The following is a 17,624-nucleotide window of genomic DNA, read 5'->3' as shown; positions in this document are numbered from 1 at the left end:
AGAAAAGAAAGAAAGAAAGGAGCAAAACAGACATATTGAAAAAGACAAAGAAGGACTTCCCCCTGGCCACCCAGTGGTTAAGACTCTGTGCTTCCACTGCAGGGGTGAGGTCCAGGAACTATGGTCCCATATGTTGCCAAATTAAAAAAGACAAAGACACAGAAAGGGAGAGACAGATGGACAGATTTCAGGAAACTAGAGCAGTCTGGGGTAGGAGGATGGGAGGGCTCTGAGTTATTTCTCTGTCTTCAAATAGTCCATAGCGATGAGGTCATCTGGCCAGGAAGTGGCAGCGCCAGACCACACAGCTCCATGAACCTACAAACCTGAAGCTACTTTTCACCAAGAGATGCTTCCACCTACCCCAGACCCATTTCACAGCAGGGAAAAGCAAGGATCCATGGAGTGAAGCCACCTGCCCAGGGTCCCCCAGGAGCAAGGGGGCTGAACTGGGTCTCAAGGCCACCTGGGCTAACACCCCAACTTTCTATCTCCCCACCTCATCTGCATCAATATCTCTTTCAGTCTTCACACCAACCCCAAGAGGGGCTGAATTTTCCACGTGAGGAGACTGAAGCTTGGCAATGAGGATATCGGTTGAGCTGGTACTATCCTGCTGTCGTCAGCATAACAATTGCTGTCTTCATGAGTCAACATGACAGTTCTACCTCCTGTCCTATCCTACCCACAGAGAGGAAACGCAGGACCAGAGTCTAGAATCTGGACCCAACAAGGATAACAATGGCAGTGACGGCTTTTATTGAGCACTTGCTATTATTATTATTATTATTGAGCACTACCACAGTGCCAGGCACTGTGCAAGAATGTACACTTTTCTGTCTCTAGGGCATGGGCTTAAGTTGCCCCAAAGCATGTAGAATCTTCCTGGACCAGGGAATGAAATCATGTCCCCTCCATTAGCAGTCAGAGTCTTAAGCACTGGACCACAAGGGAAGTCCTTTTCTTATCTTATCTTAAAATGAGTACTTAAGGCTTTGATGCATTAGTAAGAATAACAATAGTTTAATCATTATTGCAGTGGTAGAGGTTACTGCTTACTCACAGCCTACTACTGTGTCCTTCTTCATTCTGTTCCAATTACACTGGCCTCTCTGCTGTTTCTAGGTCTCATGAGGTCCGCTTCCACCTCAGGGCCTTTGCACTAACTGTTTTCTTTCCCTGGAACTCTTCCTGGACCATCTGTCTGAACAGCTATTCTCACTACATTCAGCCTCTGTTCAAATGTCACCTCCTCAGGAAAGCCCTCCAGGACTACCTGGCCTAAAACCAACCTCACCTCACTTTACCCTTGCGCCTCCTTCAACCCGATTTGTTTTTCTGCATTTTACTTACCACAGTCTGACAGCGATAGACCAGGTAATACATATTTACTCCCTACTGTCACAAGGGCAGGGACTTTTCTGCTGACTGCTTCTGAAGTGCCTGGCAGAGAGCAGGTCCTTGGTAAATGTGGACAGAGGTTGTTGAGGCACTCCATGTGGGCCAGTGACCATTTCAGGCGTTTAATTCTACTGCATTAAATTGCTCTGACTGGGAGGGAGAGGCTATTTCATGTTTTGTATTTTATTTTTCTCTTTTAAAAACTTATTATGGGGACTTCCCTGGTGTTTCAGCAGCTAAAACTCCATGCTCCCGATTCAGGGAGACTGGGTTCAATCCTTGGTCAGGGAATTAGATCCCACATGCTACAACTCAAAATCTCAGAGGTTTAGTAAAATACCCAAGGTTGCACAGCTAATGACTAGCTGAAACTGGAACCCCCATGGTCTGGTCTCATGCCACAGAGACGATCGGAGATGCTGCGTGCCAGAACTAAGACCCAGTGCAGCCAAATAAATATTAAAATAAATAAATAACTGTGACTCAGTGGTAAAGAATCTGCCTTCCAGTACAGAGATTCGGGTTCAATCCCTGGGTTGGGAAGATCCCCTGGAGGAGGAAATGGCAACCCACTCCAGTATTCTTGCCTGGGAAATCCCATGGACAGAGGAGCCTGGTGGGCTACAGTCTGTGGGGTTGCAACGAGTCAGACACGACTTAGCAACTAAACAATGATGTTTTGCCTTTCTTTTTTTCCCTAAAGTATTTTAAGGCAAATGCAAATCCAACAATGACATTCAGTCTCTAAATATTTCAGCATCTGTAGAATACAAGAACAAGTTTTCCGCATAACCACAAAACCTTTGTCATAACAGCAATATCTGCTTCTTGGTTGAAGTGTTTTAAAGTAAATTGGAGACACTGTATTATTTCGCCCCCAAATATTTCAGCCTGCAGCTCTAAATGAGAAAGACACTTTCCCATATAACCACGATCCTTCCTAACAAGACTAAGGAAAGCCCTATAATATCTAATAGTCAAATTTCCCGAAGGGATGAGTTTTAGTTTAAAGAGTGTGGTCCCTTCCCCTAGATGATGTGGCATTGAGAGAAAATTGGAATTCACACCCAGGCAGTCCGGGGACAGTGTGACTACCGCCAACGTGAGTCAGAGCAGGGTCAGCTCCCGTACCCCCGGCTGGCCACACCCTGGTAAGGGAAGTTTTTGAGGAAGGTGCGGGAGGGGTGGGAAGGTGGGTAGGGGAGGCGGGGGACGTGGGGGAGCGGGGAGAAGGAATGACCTACGCGTCTGGGGCTGACTCGCTCTTTCGCAAACTTCTGGGAGGAGCCCCCAGGGCCACAAAACTGTCTCCTTCCGGGGGCCAGACTGAGAGGTGCAGGGAGATCGCGAGCCGGAGCCACCGTCGGAGATGGGCCAGCCGCTGCTGCTGCTGTTGTTGGTTCACGCCTACATCCCAGGTAGGGGCAAAGGTGCCCGGACCTCTAAGCTGGGGACTGGGGTCTGACGGCGGGGGAGGGAGAGGGGAAGAGAGGGGAAGAGAGCTCAGAATCTGACGACTCGGAGGAGGAGGGCTCAGTCCCCCGTCCCCACCCCACAATCAAATAATTCTCCTGTTCTCGGCTCCCCGGCCCCACCCCCACCGCCAACGGTACAGAACCGGGCACACAGTAGCGGCTCAGGAAATATTTGTTGAGCAAAAGAGCTTAACGACAGACATCATCTAGTGAATACGCTCTTTATTCCAGTCACTCTTCTAAGTTTCTTCGTGGCAATTTCTGACTGGCGGGGGGCGGGGGGGGGGGGCAGAACTATTTTGACCCCTTTTTACAGAGAAACAAGCACAGACAGGTTAACTAACTTGTCCGAGGCCACACAGCCAGCCTTTGTAAGTGGGATTCTGACCCGAAACGGATCCTACAGCCCCCTCCATTGTATCAGATCCCTCCCCCTCCCACCTCCGCCCCGCCACACACACTTTCGTAAGACCGGGAGGACAGCGCCTCATTTTACACACGGTCTAAAGAGAGTCAGGCTGAGTCTGGCAGAGACAGGGGCCAGGGAAACAGGGCTTGTACTTCGAGGCTCCTTCCTTTTCACTATAGTCTAGCCGACGGGACCCCTTAAATCCTTTCTTTGGAAAATGGAAAACGGGTCGAAAAATGAAAGGAAGTTGAGTTGGAACTGTGAGGGCGGGGCGGGGGGTGGTAGGAGTTGAATGACATCCAGGTTTTCTGGACCGCGGGAGGCCTAGAATGAGTAATTTAGGGGACTCCGAATTTGGAGCGGGCAAGAGACCACAAGGGAGGTCTGAGGGGCAAGGTTGAGCCTCGGCCGGGGAGCCAGAGGGCGGGACTATAGCAACCGGGAGGAGGTGGTGGGCGGGGTCAGAACTTCGGGGCGGAACCAGTGGGTGGGGCTGACCGGTCCCGAGCCCCTAGTGGGCGGGGTTTAAGCAGCTCGAGAGCCGCTGCGGGGCGGGGGAAAGCTTCGGGGGCGGCCCCGGTAGGTGGGGTTAGAATCTCCGCAGGGCTGATGGGAGGAGTTGGAAGTTCTCGGACGGCTGCGTGGCGGGAGAAAGCTGAGGGGAGGTTAGGAAAGCGAGGAGAACCAGTGGGCGTTAGTGGGGGGAGCTCCAGGGACGAAGGTAGAACGTAAAGATCGGCGAAAGTCGGTGAGGTTAGAACACCCCTAGGAGAGCTCGCGAGGTGGAATAGGCCCAGGCGCGGGGCGGGAGGTAAAGGACTAGGCTAGACGTCTGCACCCGCAGAGAGGGTGGGAATCTCACTTTCTGGATGGCCCGGGCCCTCGGTTAGAATTAAAGGGAAAGCGAGCGAGGACTGGACTTAGGAAGGACCTGTGGGCAGGGGGGGGAATAGGGTAAAGGACAAAAGTAAAACGTTGGCCTAAAGATAGCATAGCGGGTTGGAACCCAGGCAGGGCAAAAGTGGAGCCTGAACCTGAGTGCACAAGGCCTGGAGATTCGGTCCAGGTGTTGGGGCTTAAAGGGGGCCGGGGTAGGGGGCGGTAGAGGGGGTGAGTGGGGCGGGATCCTGGCTCAGAGCAATAACACCTCTTTTCCGTCTCCTCCCTCTGCTCCCAGCCTCATGGGGCCTGCGGTGCTTACAGTGTAAGAACATGAAGAGCTGCAGTGTTGAAGAGTGTGCTCCTGGTCAGGACCTCTGCAGGACCACCGTCCTGCGTGTGTGGGAAGGTGAGCTGGGGCAGGGAAAGCGAGGGACCTAGAAACCTTATCTCACGAGTCATCAGGGCAATACGCATGAAAAAAAGACACTGAGGCCCCTAACACGCCCATCAGATGGACAAGCATTTAAGAATCTGACAGTACTGAGATCGATGAGGTTGTGGAACTGCGGGCTCTGCTGTTAGGGAGGTAACTTGGTTCATCCATGGAACAGAGCCACGTGGCAATACCTGATACAAATAAAGATTAACATACCCTACAAGCAGCAGTTAAACTTCAAGGAATGTAGAGACCCCAAAGAACCTTGGCCACACTTGCCTAGAGACACATGTAAAAGGATGTTCCTAGTCCTCATGTCTGTGACACAGAAAACTGGAAAGACTGAAGTTAGGGTCAGCAGAGGAGAAACCTTAAAGTATAATCACACATTATACCCCACAGCAGCTGAAATGAAGGAACTAGGGCTGTCGGGGACTTCCCTGGTGGCTCAGATGATAAAGAACCTGCCTGAAATGTGGAAGACCCAAGTTCAATCCCTGGGTTGGGAAGATCCCCCGGAGAAGGGAATGGCAACCCACTCCAGTATTCTTACCTGGAGAATTCCATGGACAGAGGAGCCTGGCGAGCTACAGTCCACAGGGGTCACAAAGAGTTGGACAGGACTGAGTGACTCACACACACACACACACACACACACACAGGGCTCTAAGTATTAACCTGGATACATCTCAAAAATGTAAGATTAAAAGAGAAAAAAAAAGTATGTTGCAGAGTTGGACACCTTTTACTAGAAATAGTATTTAACAATCAAAATAAGCAATAACATATTCTGCATACACAGGTGTGAGAATTACCTATATCAGTGGTTGCCTTCAGACAGGGAATAAGAGAAATGGGATTTGGAGGAGGGCAGTAAGCAGGAGGCTTTAACTATCTTTTAAACTTGGTTTCTCTTTTTTTAAAAAAATCTGAAACAAATATAACAAAATACTAATATTCTATAAAGTTTTGTGACTAATGCACATTATTTATTATATCATTCTCTTATACTTTTTGGTAAGCATTTTCCTTTAAAGATTCCTATTAGAAGCCTCTCTCTGTTAAGATCTCCAAGTTGGGAGGGAGGAGTTGATGGATCCAGAATGTCCCAGGTATAGTGTTGTCACTAAGAGAGAGTAGGCTTCTGATATAAGAGGTTGATGGGGAGGATGGGTAAGTCTAGAAAAGACAGAGTTGGACTCAAGTAAGAGGAGAGGCCTGGCAGGGTTCGGTCCTGGGAGCAGGTGACTTTATAACCAGGAGAGTCAGAGGCTGGTGGGGTCCAGGGAGCCTCTGGGGGTGACAAAGAGACATTCCTCATAGGCAGCAACGAGGTGAATGTGGTGGAAAAAGGCTGTACCCATCCGGAGAAGACCAACAGGTCCATGAGCTATCGGACTGGCAATCAGATCATCACCCTTTCAGAGGCCGTGTGCAGGTCAGACTTGTGCAACAAGCCCAACCCTGGTGAGTAGGACAGTCCTTGCCATCCCCAACCCCAAAACATCCCCATCCCAACCTCAACATCACCCTGGTCTTATCCCCATTCTGAGGCCACCCCAACCTCAGCTCCATGCCTTACCCCAGGACCAATCCCCCAGCTCAAATCTTTCCTTATCCTAAACACATCTCCAGCCTGACTCCATTTCCATCCCCGACCCCAATCCCTTCCCCAGCTTCATTTTATCCCCAACACTCTCCAACTCAAACCCATCCTTCTCCTGAACTTAACTCTAATCCCATCCTCCAATCAACCCCAACTCATCTCAAACCATCACCGGCCTCACTCCCAAGTACAAACTCATCCCATCCTATCCCATCCCGTACTGCTTCTATGTCTGTGTATGTGTGGTTGTCACTTGTAAGATGCATCACCGGCCTTTAAGAAGCTGTATATACATACACCCACTTGAGTGGTAGGTGAGTTACCTCACTGACATTTTGCTATCTCATTGTTCTCATGGGACAGGAGATGGTTCAGGCGACAGATGCTTCGTATCTTAGCAAGGGACCAAGATACAAAGATCAGAGATGCCAGTGACTCAAAGTCCTTAAAAGAAGTCAAAAGAGGAGGGAGCCAGACAGGCTGCCATGGGCTGGTAAAGTTCCCTAGAATCAATCCTTGAGCAGGGCAATAAAAAAAGAATGTGAAGAAACTTTTGCAAGGCTTTTTGTAGAGTTTCATGACTTTAGGCTCTGGTCTGTCAGTGTAAGAAAAAGACTTAGAAAGGCTCAAAGTCCTCCGAGTTCTCACAGGAGAGGAAGGATAGGAAGGAGTAGACCATGGTGCAGGGTCAAGCAGAAATTCCTCTTTCTGGCCCTGGTGAGAAAGGAAATGTGTTAAGACCAGTCCAGTCACAATGACATCAGTAAACAGAGCACCTGTGTCTGCACTGAGTTCTTCCCTTGTTTTTCATCTGCCCTGATTCTGCTAGATTTTCACTGATCCTGACCTCAAACTTTCATCTGTTGGTGGGAGTTGAATCAGATGTTTATATTCAAGGAAGTGACAAGAGAGAGGATGTCGGCTTCCTCTTTCTGTTAGATCTGCCAAAGGAAAACACTAACAGTTGAGTCTCAGGAACACTTGTAATCAGAGATAACAACCAAAATATTTAACAGTACTGGTCAGTGCAGAGGACATTGACCAGTTGGGACCTATTTAGCTCAAGGCCTCCTACTGGGCCTGGTGTTTCCCCATTAGTGGATCTTGGGGACATAGGGATTTTAATGGGCTTCCCAGGTGGCGATAGTGGTAAAGAACCCACCTGTCAATGCAAGAGATGTAACGGACATGGGTTCAATCCCTGGATCAGGAAGATTCCCCGGAGGAGGAAATGGCAACCCATTTTTCTTGCCTGGAGAATCCCATGGACACAGGAGCCTGGTGGGCTACAATCCATGAGGTCACAAAGAGTTGGACTTGACTCAGCAACTTAGCATGCAGGCAAGGGGTCTAAAGACAAGGTTGGGAATGGTCAGGGGTCCACCAGGGAGCTTAGGCAGCAGCTGTCAATCCAGTGACTTAATAACTGAGGGAATTCCCTGATGGTCCGGTGGTTAAGAATCCACGTTTCCTCTGCAGAGGGTGCAGGTTCAATCCCAGTCAGTAAAGGTTGGGGAACTAAGATCCCACCTGCCTCAAGGTGCTGGAAAAAAAAAAAAAAAAAACCCTCTAAAAAATAACTGATATACCTATGTCAGCCCAATTTCTAAAGCCATTTTACCTTGCTTCTGGTGACTAGAATGGTTGGTTAAACCAAATCCTGTTCTTCTGGGAGATCTTCCCTGGTGGCTCAGTAGATAGAGTCTGCCTGCAATGTAGGAGACCCAGGTTCAATCCCTGGGTCAGGAAGATCCCCTGGAGAAGGAAATGGCCACCCACACCAGTATTCTTGCCTGGAGAAGCCCATGGACAGAGGAGCCTGGTGGGTTACAGCCCATGGGGTCAGGAAGAGTCAGACACAACAGTTCTTCTGTGATGCTGGGGACGTAGCAATGGCCAAGACAGCCTTGAGCCCTGCCCCTCTGGGGCTCATAGTCCAGTAGTGTTTGTATATATGGCAGGGGGGGAGGTGGGGGAGGGGGCCGGACAGACCATCACCAGACAGTGACTGCCCTGCCCCCAGTCAGGGCTGGGATCAGGGAAGCACAGAGAAAAGTGTCAGGACCCTGACACAGGAAACAGAGACCAGAGAAGTCAGAGCTGTAATAGGGAAGCACAGTCCAGAATCATCCGGGCTGAGATGGGGGACGCGGGGACCAGAGAGTGATCAGAGCTGGGATAACTATTAGGGGCTGTAGGACCCTAGAGGAGATAAATGACTCAGGCCAGAGGAGGTTTCCTACAGGAAGCAACAGCTAAGCTGGATCTTGAGGGAGGAGGAGTCGGGCTGTTAAAAAGACAGTGGAAAGGGTTTTTCCAGACAGAAGGAGCAGCAGATACAAAAGCAACAGGAGAGAGTGAAACTAGCATGGCTGGAGGAAGGACAAAATGGGGCAAGAGGAACTGATGAAATTGGCAAGGTCACATTATACAAGGCCTTCTGGACTGTGGTGGGGAACATAGACTTCATCTGGGGAACACTGGGAGGTCATGAAAGGCTACAGGGTCACTATCAGATTTGTATTTATGGACAAGTTATTCTGACCTCCGGCTTCCCAGGTGGCACTATTGGTAAAGAACCCAACTGCCAATGCAGGAGACGTAAGAGATATGGGCTCAATCCCTGGGTCGGGAAGATCCCTTGAAGGAGGATGTGGCAGCCCACTCCAGTATTCTTGCCTGGGGAATCCCTTGGACAGAGGAGCTTGGCGGGCTACAGTCCATTAGGTCGCAAAGAGTCGGACAAGACTGAAGCGACTTAGCAGGCACGCATTCTGACCTCAGACTGGAAGACAAACTGGAAGGAAGAAATGATGGAGGGAAGGTAGATTAGGGGAGACCAACCTGGAGGTGTGTGAGGTTGTCCAGATAAAGAAGGGAGCGTATGACTTCCTTGGCAAAGACCTCATGCTCCCAGTGCAGGGGATATGGGCTCAATCCTTGGTCAGGGAACTAAGATTCCACATGCCACATGGTGTGGCTAAAAACAAAAAAAGAAGAAGACAGTGTCTGTCTGATCAGCAGATGGAGAAAAGTGGATGGGTTTAAGAGCTATTTAGCAGGCGGATAAGCATAACTTAACGATGGGTTAGATGGTGAGGTCAGATATGCAGCTCTGGTCATGTAGAGTTACTTGTCTGAGACCAACCTCCCCCGCCCCACCCCGCAATCCACCACCAATGACAGTTACAAAAGCTGGATAAATTATAAACAATCACTGAAGTCACTCAAGAGCAGCCAATGGAGAGAGGAGAGAGGTGCTCCAATCCTTGAAATAAGGGAAGCACAGAAGTTGCATTCCACAGACAAGCTGGCTTTTACCTGGAGTGCACTTGCCAATTCACTGCTCTGGAAGGGAAGTAGAACGCAGCTAGAAAGAGATTGTCGCTAGACTGAGAAGGCAGAGGTTGAAATCTGGGGCTGCCAGAGTGTCTGGAAAACGAGAAATAAAATCCTGAAATGCATGGAACCACAGAAAAGGGAGTCCCCAAATCTGCAGATTTCCTTCAAGTCATTGGCAAGCCATACGTGCATAGCATTAGACTCCAAGAAACTCCACAGAAAATAGTATCTGGGAAACTACAGAACTGAGCAGGAATTCCAGCGAGCATGTGATGCTGGGAGACTGAAGTTGCCAAATTGGAAAGAGAAGTTTCAGGCTTTCCTCTGAGACCACATCCTAAGAATAAGGGCAAAACCAGAAATTGACCAGCCCCAGTCAGTAAAGAATCCACCTGCAATGCAGGAGACCTGGGTTCGATCCCTGGGTTGGGAAGATCCCCTGGAAGAGGACATGGCAACCCACTCCAGTATTCTTGCCTGGAGAATCCCCATGGACAGAGGAGCCTGGTGGGCTGCAGTCCATGGGATCGCAAAGAGTTGGACATGCCTGAGTGACTAAGCGTAGCACAAAAATGCCTACATCCAGTTTCTACAGGAAGAAAACCTAATCTCTCTTTGGCAGAAGATAAAATCATTTAAAGCCTTTACAAGTTGTTATCTATGTCTGGCATCTAATCAAAACATACAAGGTATCCTGAAGAAAATAGAAAGGACCAATCGACTGGGGAAACCGAAAGAAAAACCCCACAACAGAAACAGACTTGTGTATCAGAAATTGGAGTTATTAGACAGGGGAGGTCTAAGACAGCTATGATCAATATCTTCAAGAAAATAGAGGAAAGGATAATTTTTAGCAGAAATCTGGAATCCATTTTAAAATGAGTCCAACAGGAAATAGAGAACAGGGTCTAAAATTAAGAGCTCAATAGGACATGCTTAATGGAGATCAGAAGCAATATGGCAAAAGGATTACAGAAGATAGGGAAGTGGGAGTAATTAGATTGATGCCTAGGTATGGAAGATCAAGGAGCCTGCCAAGTTTCTACCCTGGGAGACCAGATGGGGCCACCTCAGAGACGTGGAATTTAGGAGAAGCAGCAGTTTGGAGAAATGGAGAGTCTTGTTGAGGACAGGGAGAGATTCAGGTGTTTGACAGATAGCTAGGGGACCGCCAGGAGGCCCATGGGCATACAGGTGTGGAGTTCAGAGGAAAGTCTTACCTGGAGAGAGATTTGTGATTTCTCCGCAGATAGGTGGAGATGAAGCAATGTCAATGGATAACATTCAATGGGCGAGAGTATATAGCATGAGAAATGAAAAAAGGACCTCAGACGAGCCTGGATATCATCCACATTTAGAAGAGTGACATAAGAAGAACTCACAAAGGAGACCCATGGGTGGTATGAGACAGTTATATTGGCAGTGATGGCAATTTATATTTTCATTTTCATGGTGGTTCATATGAGAAGACATGGGTTGTTGGCCTTCTTCTAGTTATTTTTCTTTGGAGAAGGGATGGGGAAGATTTGGCTTTGAAGGTAAGTGATTCACCTAATTACAGCTGCTGGCCTGCCGGTTAAGTGTCTTGGCTGAAACAGTTCTCTAATTTCTCTAAGACTTGGCTCAAACTCAAACTTGGATATCTGGGGTCAGGAAGGAGAGGGCATGCCAGGCTTGGGGATGGTGTGAGCCAAGGTCTGGGCAGAGGAATCACTCCGGTGTTTCCAGGAAAAAGTAATTCATCCACTTGGCCTGGACGGGAAGGTCCATGTGAGAGGCAAAGTTATCACAGATTAGTCAAGTGAAACTTTGACCTATGACTCGATTGGGAAGTCCTATTGCTGTAGGACTTCCCTGATGGTTCAGTGGTTAAGACTCCGTGCTTCCAGTGCTGGGATTGCGGGTTTGATCCTTGTTCGGGGAACTAAGATCCCATATGTTGATAGCACAGCCAAAAACAAAAAATAATTAATGAATATTTATTGAATATTTTCTCTGGCCCTGACCTTGTGCTGGGTCATGTTGGCATACAAGATAGCCGAGGCTCTACCTGGGACTTAGTCCAAACAGAGATGATCTGGAGTAGACAGAGCTGGGATTAGGGAGCCCAGAGGGGCAGCTAATTCAGCCTAGGAGGTCAAGGAGGGCTTCTTGGAGGAGGTAAAAATTAGGGAAGATGACTCCTGAAGAATGAGTAGGAGATAGGGAAATTAGGGAGCAGGGTAAAGTGTTGTGCAGAAGCAAAGGCTGGGTGGGAGTCAGCACGTACACTTGGGGACTGAGGGAAGCCGGTGTAGAGTCTGAGCAGGTCAGGGAGAGAAATGAGGCAGGAAGGGTGGCCGGGAACCAGTCTCTGATGGGCCTTGAATGCCACGCTGAGTTTCTTGGATTTTATTCTGAGGCACTGGAGACCCATGGAAGAGTTGAGCAGAGGAGAGACAGGGTTCGATTTGAGTATTAGAAGCATCCTTCTAGGGCCATGTGGGAGGCACTGGGGTGGGAAGGGCAAGAATGGAAACCAGGAAGCCAGGTGGTATTGAAGGAGGTCTGACCTGGTCATGGAGCTGGAAAGGAGGGCATGGATCCTAGGAAAATTTAGGAGATAGGATGGGCAGAGCTTGTTGCCTGGCTGAAGAGTGGGATAAGGAAGAACCGGTGTGCAGGTGGGTCCTCTAGCAAGATGGGTCTCTAGGACTCCTCCCGTGGGGTCTCACCCTCCTGCTCCTCCCCAAACAGGCCCAGATGCTACTGTTCCCAGAAATCGCTACCTCGAATGTGCTTCCTGTGCCTCGACGGACCTCAGCTGTGAGAGGGGCTGGGACCAGAGCCTACAGTGCCGCAACTCTGGAGAAAAGTGCGTGGATGTGATAACCCACCAGAGCCTGAAAGGTGAGCCCCAACGTGCCAGCAACTCCCCTTCCCAGCTTTGTTCCTCCCAAAGGCTGCACTTAACAACAACCCCCCCAAATCACAGGGAGGTAAGCAAGGTAGAAAGTTAGCACTCACACAGGAAGCCCAGTGACGGGAAGTCCAGGGCCACTAAGACAGTTCCACAGTCACCAGCTGCTTTCTCATTTCTTACCTGTTGCTTCCATTTGCCTCATGGTCCAAGATGGTTGCCTGAGCTCCAGACCTCATATCCAAGTTCCAGGAAGGAGGAAGGGAGGAAAGAAGGGGCAAAAAGGGGGTGGCCCTGCTTTTGTAAAGTTTCTCCTTTCTGCAAGTTCTGTAAACCTTTTTACTTAGATCATATTGACCAGAACTTAGCCACATGACTATACCCATGTGTGCATGCTAAGTCACTTCAGTCATGTCTGACTCTTGGTGACCCTATGGACCATAGCCCACCAGGCTCCTCTGTCCATGGGATTCTCTAGGCATGAATACTGGAGTGGGTTGCCCTCCTTCAGGGGACTTTCCCAACCCAGGGATCGAACCCGCATCTCTCATGTCTCTTACACTGCCAGGCAACGCAGGTTCTTTACCACTAGTGCCACCTGGGAAGCCCCGACGATACCCACGGAGGCTGGAATCTTGGTTAGATATGTGGCTGCCCCTCATACAGTGAGAGCCCTATAGTGAAGGATGAAGCAGAAGATGGACAGGTGACAAATCCAGTCCCAGCTCCTCAGCAACAATCTAACCTCCTCTGTCCCCACAGAGAGTCCAGGGGATGAGCGCCATGTGAGAGGCTGTGGCATCCTTCCTGGCTGCCCAGGCCCCACCGGATTCCACAATAACCACACTTTCCACTTCCTGCAGTGCTGCAACACCACCAAATGCAATGTGGGCCCAGGTAAGGGGCCAGGGGACCTGGCATAAGACCTAGGATTGGGGGCAGAGAGGTGCATTCAGGCTGCTTGCTCACAGGTAAACCCTCCACTCTGCTTCCTCCTCTGAAAACAAAAAAAAAAAAAAAAAAAAAGGGCCTATTAAGCCCTTTCTCAAGAAAGATTTTGTGGGAATTCAAGGAGACCATCAAAGCCTCACCAAGACCTGTGCTTTATGCTTCTACATCTTCTTGACTCCTTCCACTGCCCACCACGCTGGTCCCAGCCATCATGGCCTCTTGCCTAGATTGTTGCAATGACCTTGCTGCCCCTCCTGCTAACCTACAGCCTACGTTCAACACAGCAGCAAGAGTGATTTTTTTTTTAAATGTAAATCAAAGCATGTCCCTCTTTCTCAAACACTTCAATGCCTTCCGCTTGCTTTTAAAATGCTGTCAGAAGGTTCTACTATGCTCTCTGTAACCCAGCATGTGTCTGCCTCATGGCCTTTGCACATACAGTACCCTCCACCAGGAACACATCTCCCCTAGGAGCTTGCCTGGCTGGCTATTTCTCCATCAGATCTCAGTTTTAAAGCATCATCCTCAGGAAAGATGTCCCTAACTCTGCCCTCCCTGAGTATAATCTAGATCCTTTGTGTTATTCTGTCTCTGCAAACAATTATTGGCCAATAGGACTTTCCATGGTGATGGAAATTTCTGTATCGCCCAATGCAGTAAGCCTCTACTACATATGGCTGTTGAGCACTTAAACTGAATTTTGGATTTCATTCCATATTCATTTTAGTATTCATTTTAGCGTCAACGTAAGCAACCACATGTGGCTAGTGCCTATCATATGGGACAGTGTAGCTCTATTATTTATTTATTATTTCTTTTTATGGCCGCACTGGATCTTTGTTGCTGCCCATGGGCTTTCTCTAACTGCAGAGACAGGGCTACTCTCTAGTTGCGGTGTGTGGGCTTCTCATTGCAGTGGCTTCTTTTGTTGCGGGGCACGGGCTTTAGGGCACGCGGGGTTCAGTAGTCAGTGGTTCTCCAGCTCTAGAGCCCAGACTCCAAAGCTCTTGCTCCCACACTTAGTTGCTCCGCGGCATGTGGGATCTTCCCGGACCAGGGATCGAACCCAGGCACCCTGCATTGGCAGGTGGATTCTTAACCACTGGGCCACTAGGAAAGTCCGGGGACAGTATAGCTCTAAATCGTAAGTTCTCTGAAGGCAGGGACTGTTTCGCCTTACCCACAGTCTAGGCAGGTGAGGGTTCATGGGGAGCTAGGAGTCGGGATTTCTGTCACAAGCCTCAGAGAACCAACCCCCAACCCCACGCCGCCTAAAGAGGGTGCTGTTCCAAGGTCTGACCACAAGGGAGCGCCATGACATCTCCGGCTGAGAGGTGGGAGTCCTGGAGACCTAATGGTGGGAAACCCCTTGGGCTAATTTCCTTGGTTTCTCTGTCCTTGATCTTCTCCCAAGTCCTGGAGCTTCAAAACCTGCCACCAAACGGCTTGCAGTGTTACAGCTGTGAGGGGAACAGCACCCACGAGTGTTCCTCTGAAGAAACTTTCCTCATTGACTGCCGCGGCCCTATGAATCAGTGTCTGGAAGCGACAGGCACTAAAGGTGAGGATACTTGGATACTAATGGGGGATGGGGGGGGTTCTGCAAGAGGTAACCTCCTATGAAACTGGACTTAATTGAGGTGGATCATCTTGTTGGAAAAGGTAGGACTTCCTTCAGGAGGGTGCAAAGTGTAGCAAGGACTTCAGACTCCTTCATTAGGAAGCGGATATCTGCACTACAGACAAGTGGATTTCTTTGTGGAGGAGTGGAACTTCCGTGGGTGGGTGGGACTTCTGTGGACCTCATGAGATTCCATCCTGAGATGTCCTGGGCAGGTTCCTCTATTCCAGAGCTTTTCAAACTTTGGGGTCTCAAAATTCCTTGATGCTCTTAAAACTTATTGTTTGTGTCAGTTACATCTGTAGCTATTTACTGCCTTAGAAATGAAAACCAAGAGACTTTTAAAAATGTATTTATTCATTTTAAAAGAACAATTGAAAACTCATGACATGTGAACCTATTTTTATGGGGGATAAAAAAGGAGACATTTTCCAAAATGAAAAAAACGTGAGTGAGAAGATGGACATTGCTCTTTGCAATCTCTTTAATGTCTGGCTTAATAGAAGACAGCTGGACCCTCATATTTGCCTCTGCATTCAGTCTGTTGCAAGATCGCATGCCCTTGGGTTTCTAGGAAACCCCTTGTGAGAGCAAAAAAAAAAAAAAAAAGGCAAATGAAGTTGTAGCATTATTATGAGACTAATTTTGACTTCACAGAGCCCCTGGAAGGGTCTGAGGGCAAGCCCAGGGGTCTCCGGACCAGACTTAAAAACTGCTTTTTCCAGGTGGCACCCACCACGAGGTGGCGCGTCATCCAGGGAGCACTCCAGTCTCACATGGTCCATCTCTCTCTTCAGGACTGAGGAGCCCAAGCTACACCATCAGAGGCTGTGCAGCCCCCTCATGGTGCCAAAGCCTCCACGTGGCCGAAGCCTTCGACCTCACCCACGTCAACGTCTCCTGCTGTACTGGAAATGGCTGTAACCATCCAGCCAGGGACACCCAGCCCCGCAAGGGGGGTGCCCCCCAGACCAGCCCTGCCCACCTCAGCTTCTTTGTCAGCCTGCTCTTGACTGCCAGACTTTGGGGAGCCACTCTCCTCTGCACTTGAACCCCACATTCCCACCACACTGGCTGGATCCAGGGGACCCCTTTGCCCTTCCCTCAGTTCCTAGCCCTACCAACTTGCTATGTGACCTCAGGCCAGCAGGCTGCCCTCTCTGGGCCTCAATTTTCCCAGCTGCCCAGAGAGAGAACTGTGAGAACCAAAGGAGAAAAGCTAACAAACGGCTGCGGGCCAGCAGGAGAGAGCTCATGTGATTATTGATAGTGTTATGGCTATTGTTATTATTAATTAATATTTGTTTTATTTAATATTTTATACTGAAATAAAGATTTTTGAACCAGCGAACAAGGCCAGATCTGCCCTTCTCCAGAGAGGATGAATGAGGAGGGGGGGCCACCTTCTCACAGGATCCTGGAATTAGGGGGTCATATGGTAGGACCCAGGCATTTGAGACCCTGGCCTTGGGAGCTGTCCCACGCAGCCTTCCACCCAAAGCCACCTCCACATCTATTTCTGGCCTCCAAATGCAACTTTCCAACTCACCGACCCAAGCATTAACCTTCCAGTCTCTTCTCCCACATCCAAAGGTCAAGACTATTTTGTTGCTCCAAAGGGACACATCTGCGTTTCCTAGGGGGCTCTGAGACAGGAGATGAATAGGCGATGACCCCTGGGAGCCCTGCCATGAGGACTAAGGACAGGACTTCATCCCCCTGCTGCTCTGTGGGCAGAAGATAAAGGCTAGGCTATATTGCCTAGGATGCTCTCAGGCCAACTGAGAAAAAGCCAGAACTACCATTTCTTTTGTTTCTTTTTTTTATTTTTTGTGAGAACTACCATTTCAATGGTACTCTTTGAGTACAACATGGCAGAATTCATGTTTTCCATGATTTGTTGAGGCAAGCCCGCAGAGATAAAATTGTGTTTCTCCGGGACCCTATGGTTTAATGAAGAAAAAGAACATTTTCCATGGTATCTGGGGGCAGGTGGAGGACAGGGTTTTTTTTCTTTTCTCAATTTTTATTTGCTATTGGAGTATACTTGATTAATGATGTTGTGTGAGTTTCAGGTGTACCGTGGTATAATTCAGTTATACGTATACACGAAAGTGAAAGTGTTAGCTGCTCAGGCCACTCTTTTGTGGCCCCATGAACTGTGGCCCACCAGGTTCCTCTGTCCGTGGGATTCTCCAGGCAAGAAAACTGGAATGGGGAGCCATTCTCCAGGGGCTCTTCCTGACCAAGGGATGGAACCCAGGTCCCCAGCATCACGGAATTCTTTACCATCTGAACCACTAGACAAGCCCCACTGTAAATAGAGTGGTGTTATATGTTAATCCCAAACTCCCAACCTATCCCTTCATCCCCGCTCCAAGGGACAGGACTTCTTTTTTAAGATCTCCTCAAATCATATATCCAGGCTTCCCAGATGTCTCAGCAGTAAAGAAGCCACCTGCCAATACAGGAGACACAAGAGACAAGGGTTCAATCCCTGCATCAGGAAGATCTCCTGCAGTAGGAGATGGCAACCCTCTCCAATATTCTTGCCTGGGAAATCCCATGGACAGAGAAGCCTGGGGTACAGCCCATGGGGTCA

The 17,624-nt window shown here is 49.1% G+C and overlaps 1 protein-coding gene across 1 annotated transcript; it reads left to right on the top strand.

Annotated features, from left to right (window-relative positions):
- The first annotated feature begins 2,683 nt into the window (after nt 1-2,683).
- Nucleotides 2,684-16,376, top strand: PLAUR (plasminogen activator, urokinase receptor). Its single transcript, XM_061139484.1, has 7 exons — nt 2,684-2,819; nt 4,463-4,573; nt 5,927-6,070; nt 12,288-12,440; nt 13,213-13,347; nt 14,816-14,962; nt 15,820-16,376. The coding sequence occupies exons 1-7, from the start codon at nt 2,771-2,773 to the stop codon at nt 16,071-16,073; spliced, it is 993 nt and encodes a 330-aa protein (XP_060995467.1). The 5' UTR covers nt 2,684-2,770; the 3' UTR covers nt 16,074-16,376.
- Nucleotides 16,377-17,624: the final 1,248 nt, after the last annotated feature.

This window comes from Dama dama, chromosome 4 (genome assembly GCF_033118175.1).
Source record: "Dama dama isolate Ldn47 chromosome 4, ASM3311817v1, whole genome shotgun sequence".
Lineage (NCBI taxonomy): Eukaryota > Metazoa > Chordata > Mammalia > Artiodactyla > Cervidae > Dama > Dama dama.
The sequence above is the reverse complement of the archived record's forward strand: the minus strand, read 5'-3'. Positions and strand labels throughout refer to the sequence as shown.

What these genes read in the sequence shown, in the direction of transcription:
- PLAUR (XM_061139484.1), top strand. Translation starts at nt 2,771, where the DNA reads ATGGGCCAGCCGCTGCTGCTGCTGTTGTTGGTTCACGCCTACATCCCA. An exon ending in GGTTCACGCCTACATCCCAG is followed by an intron (nt 2,820 to 4,462) that starts GTAGGGGCAAAG and finishes CTCTGCTCCCAG; the next exon opens with CCTCATGGGGCCTGCGGTGC. An exon ending in AACCCACCAGAGCCTGAAAG is followed by an intron (nt 12,441 to 13,212) that starts GTGAGCCCCAAC and finishes CTGTCCCCACAG; the next exon opens with AGAGTCCAGGGGATGAGCGC.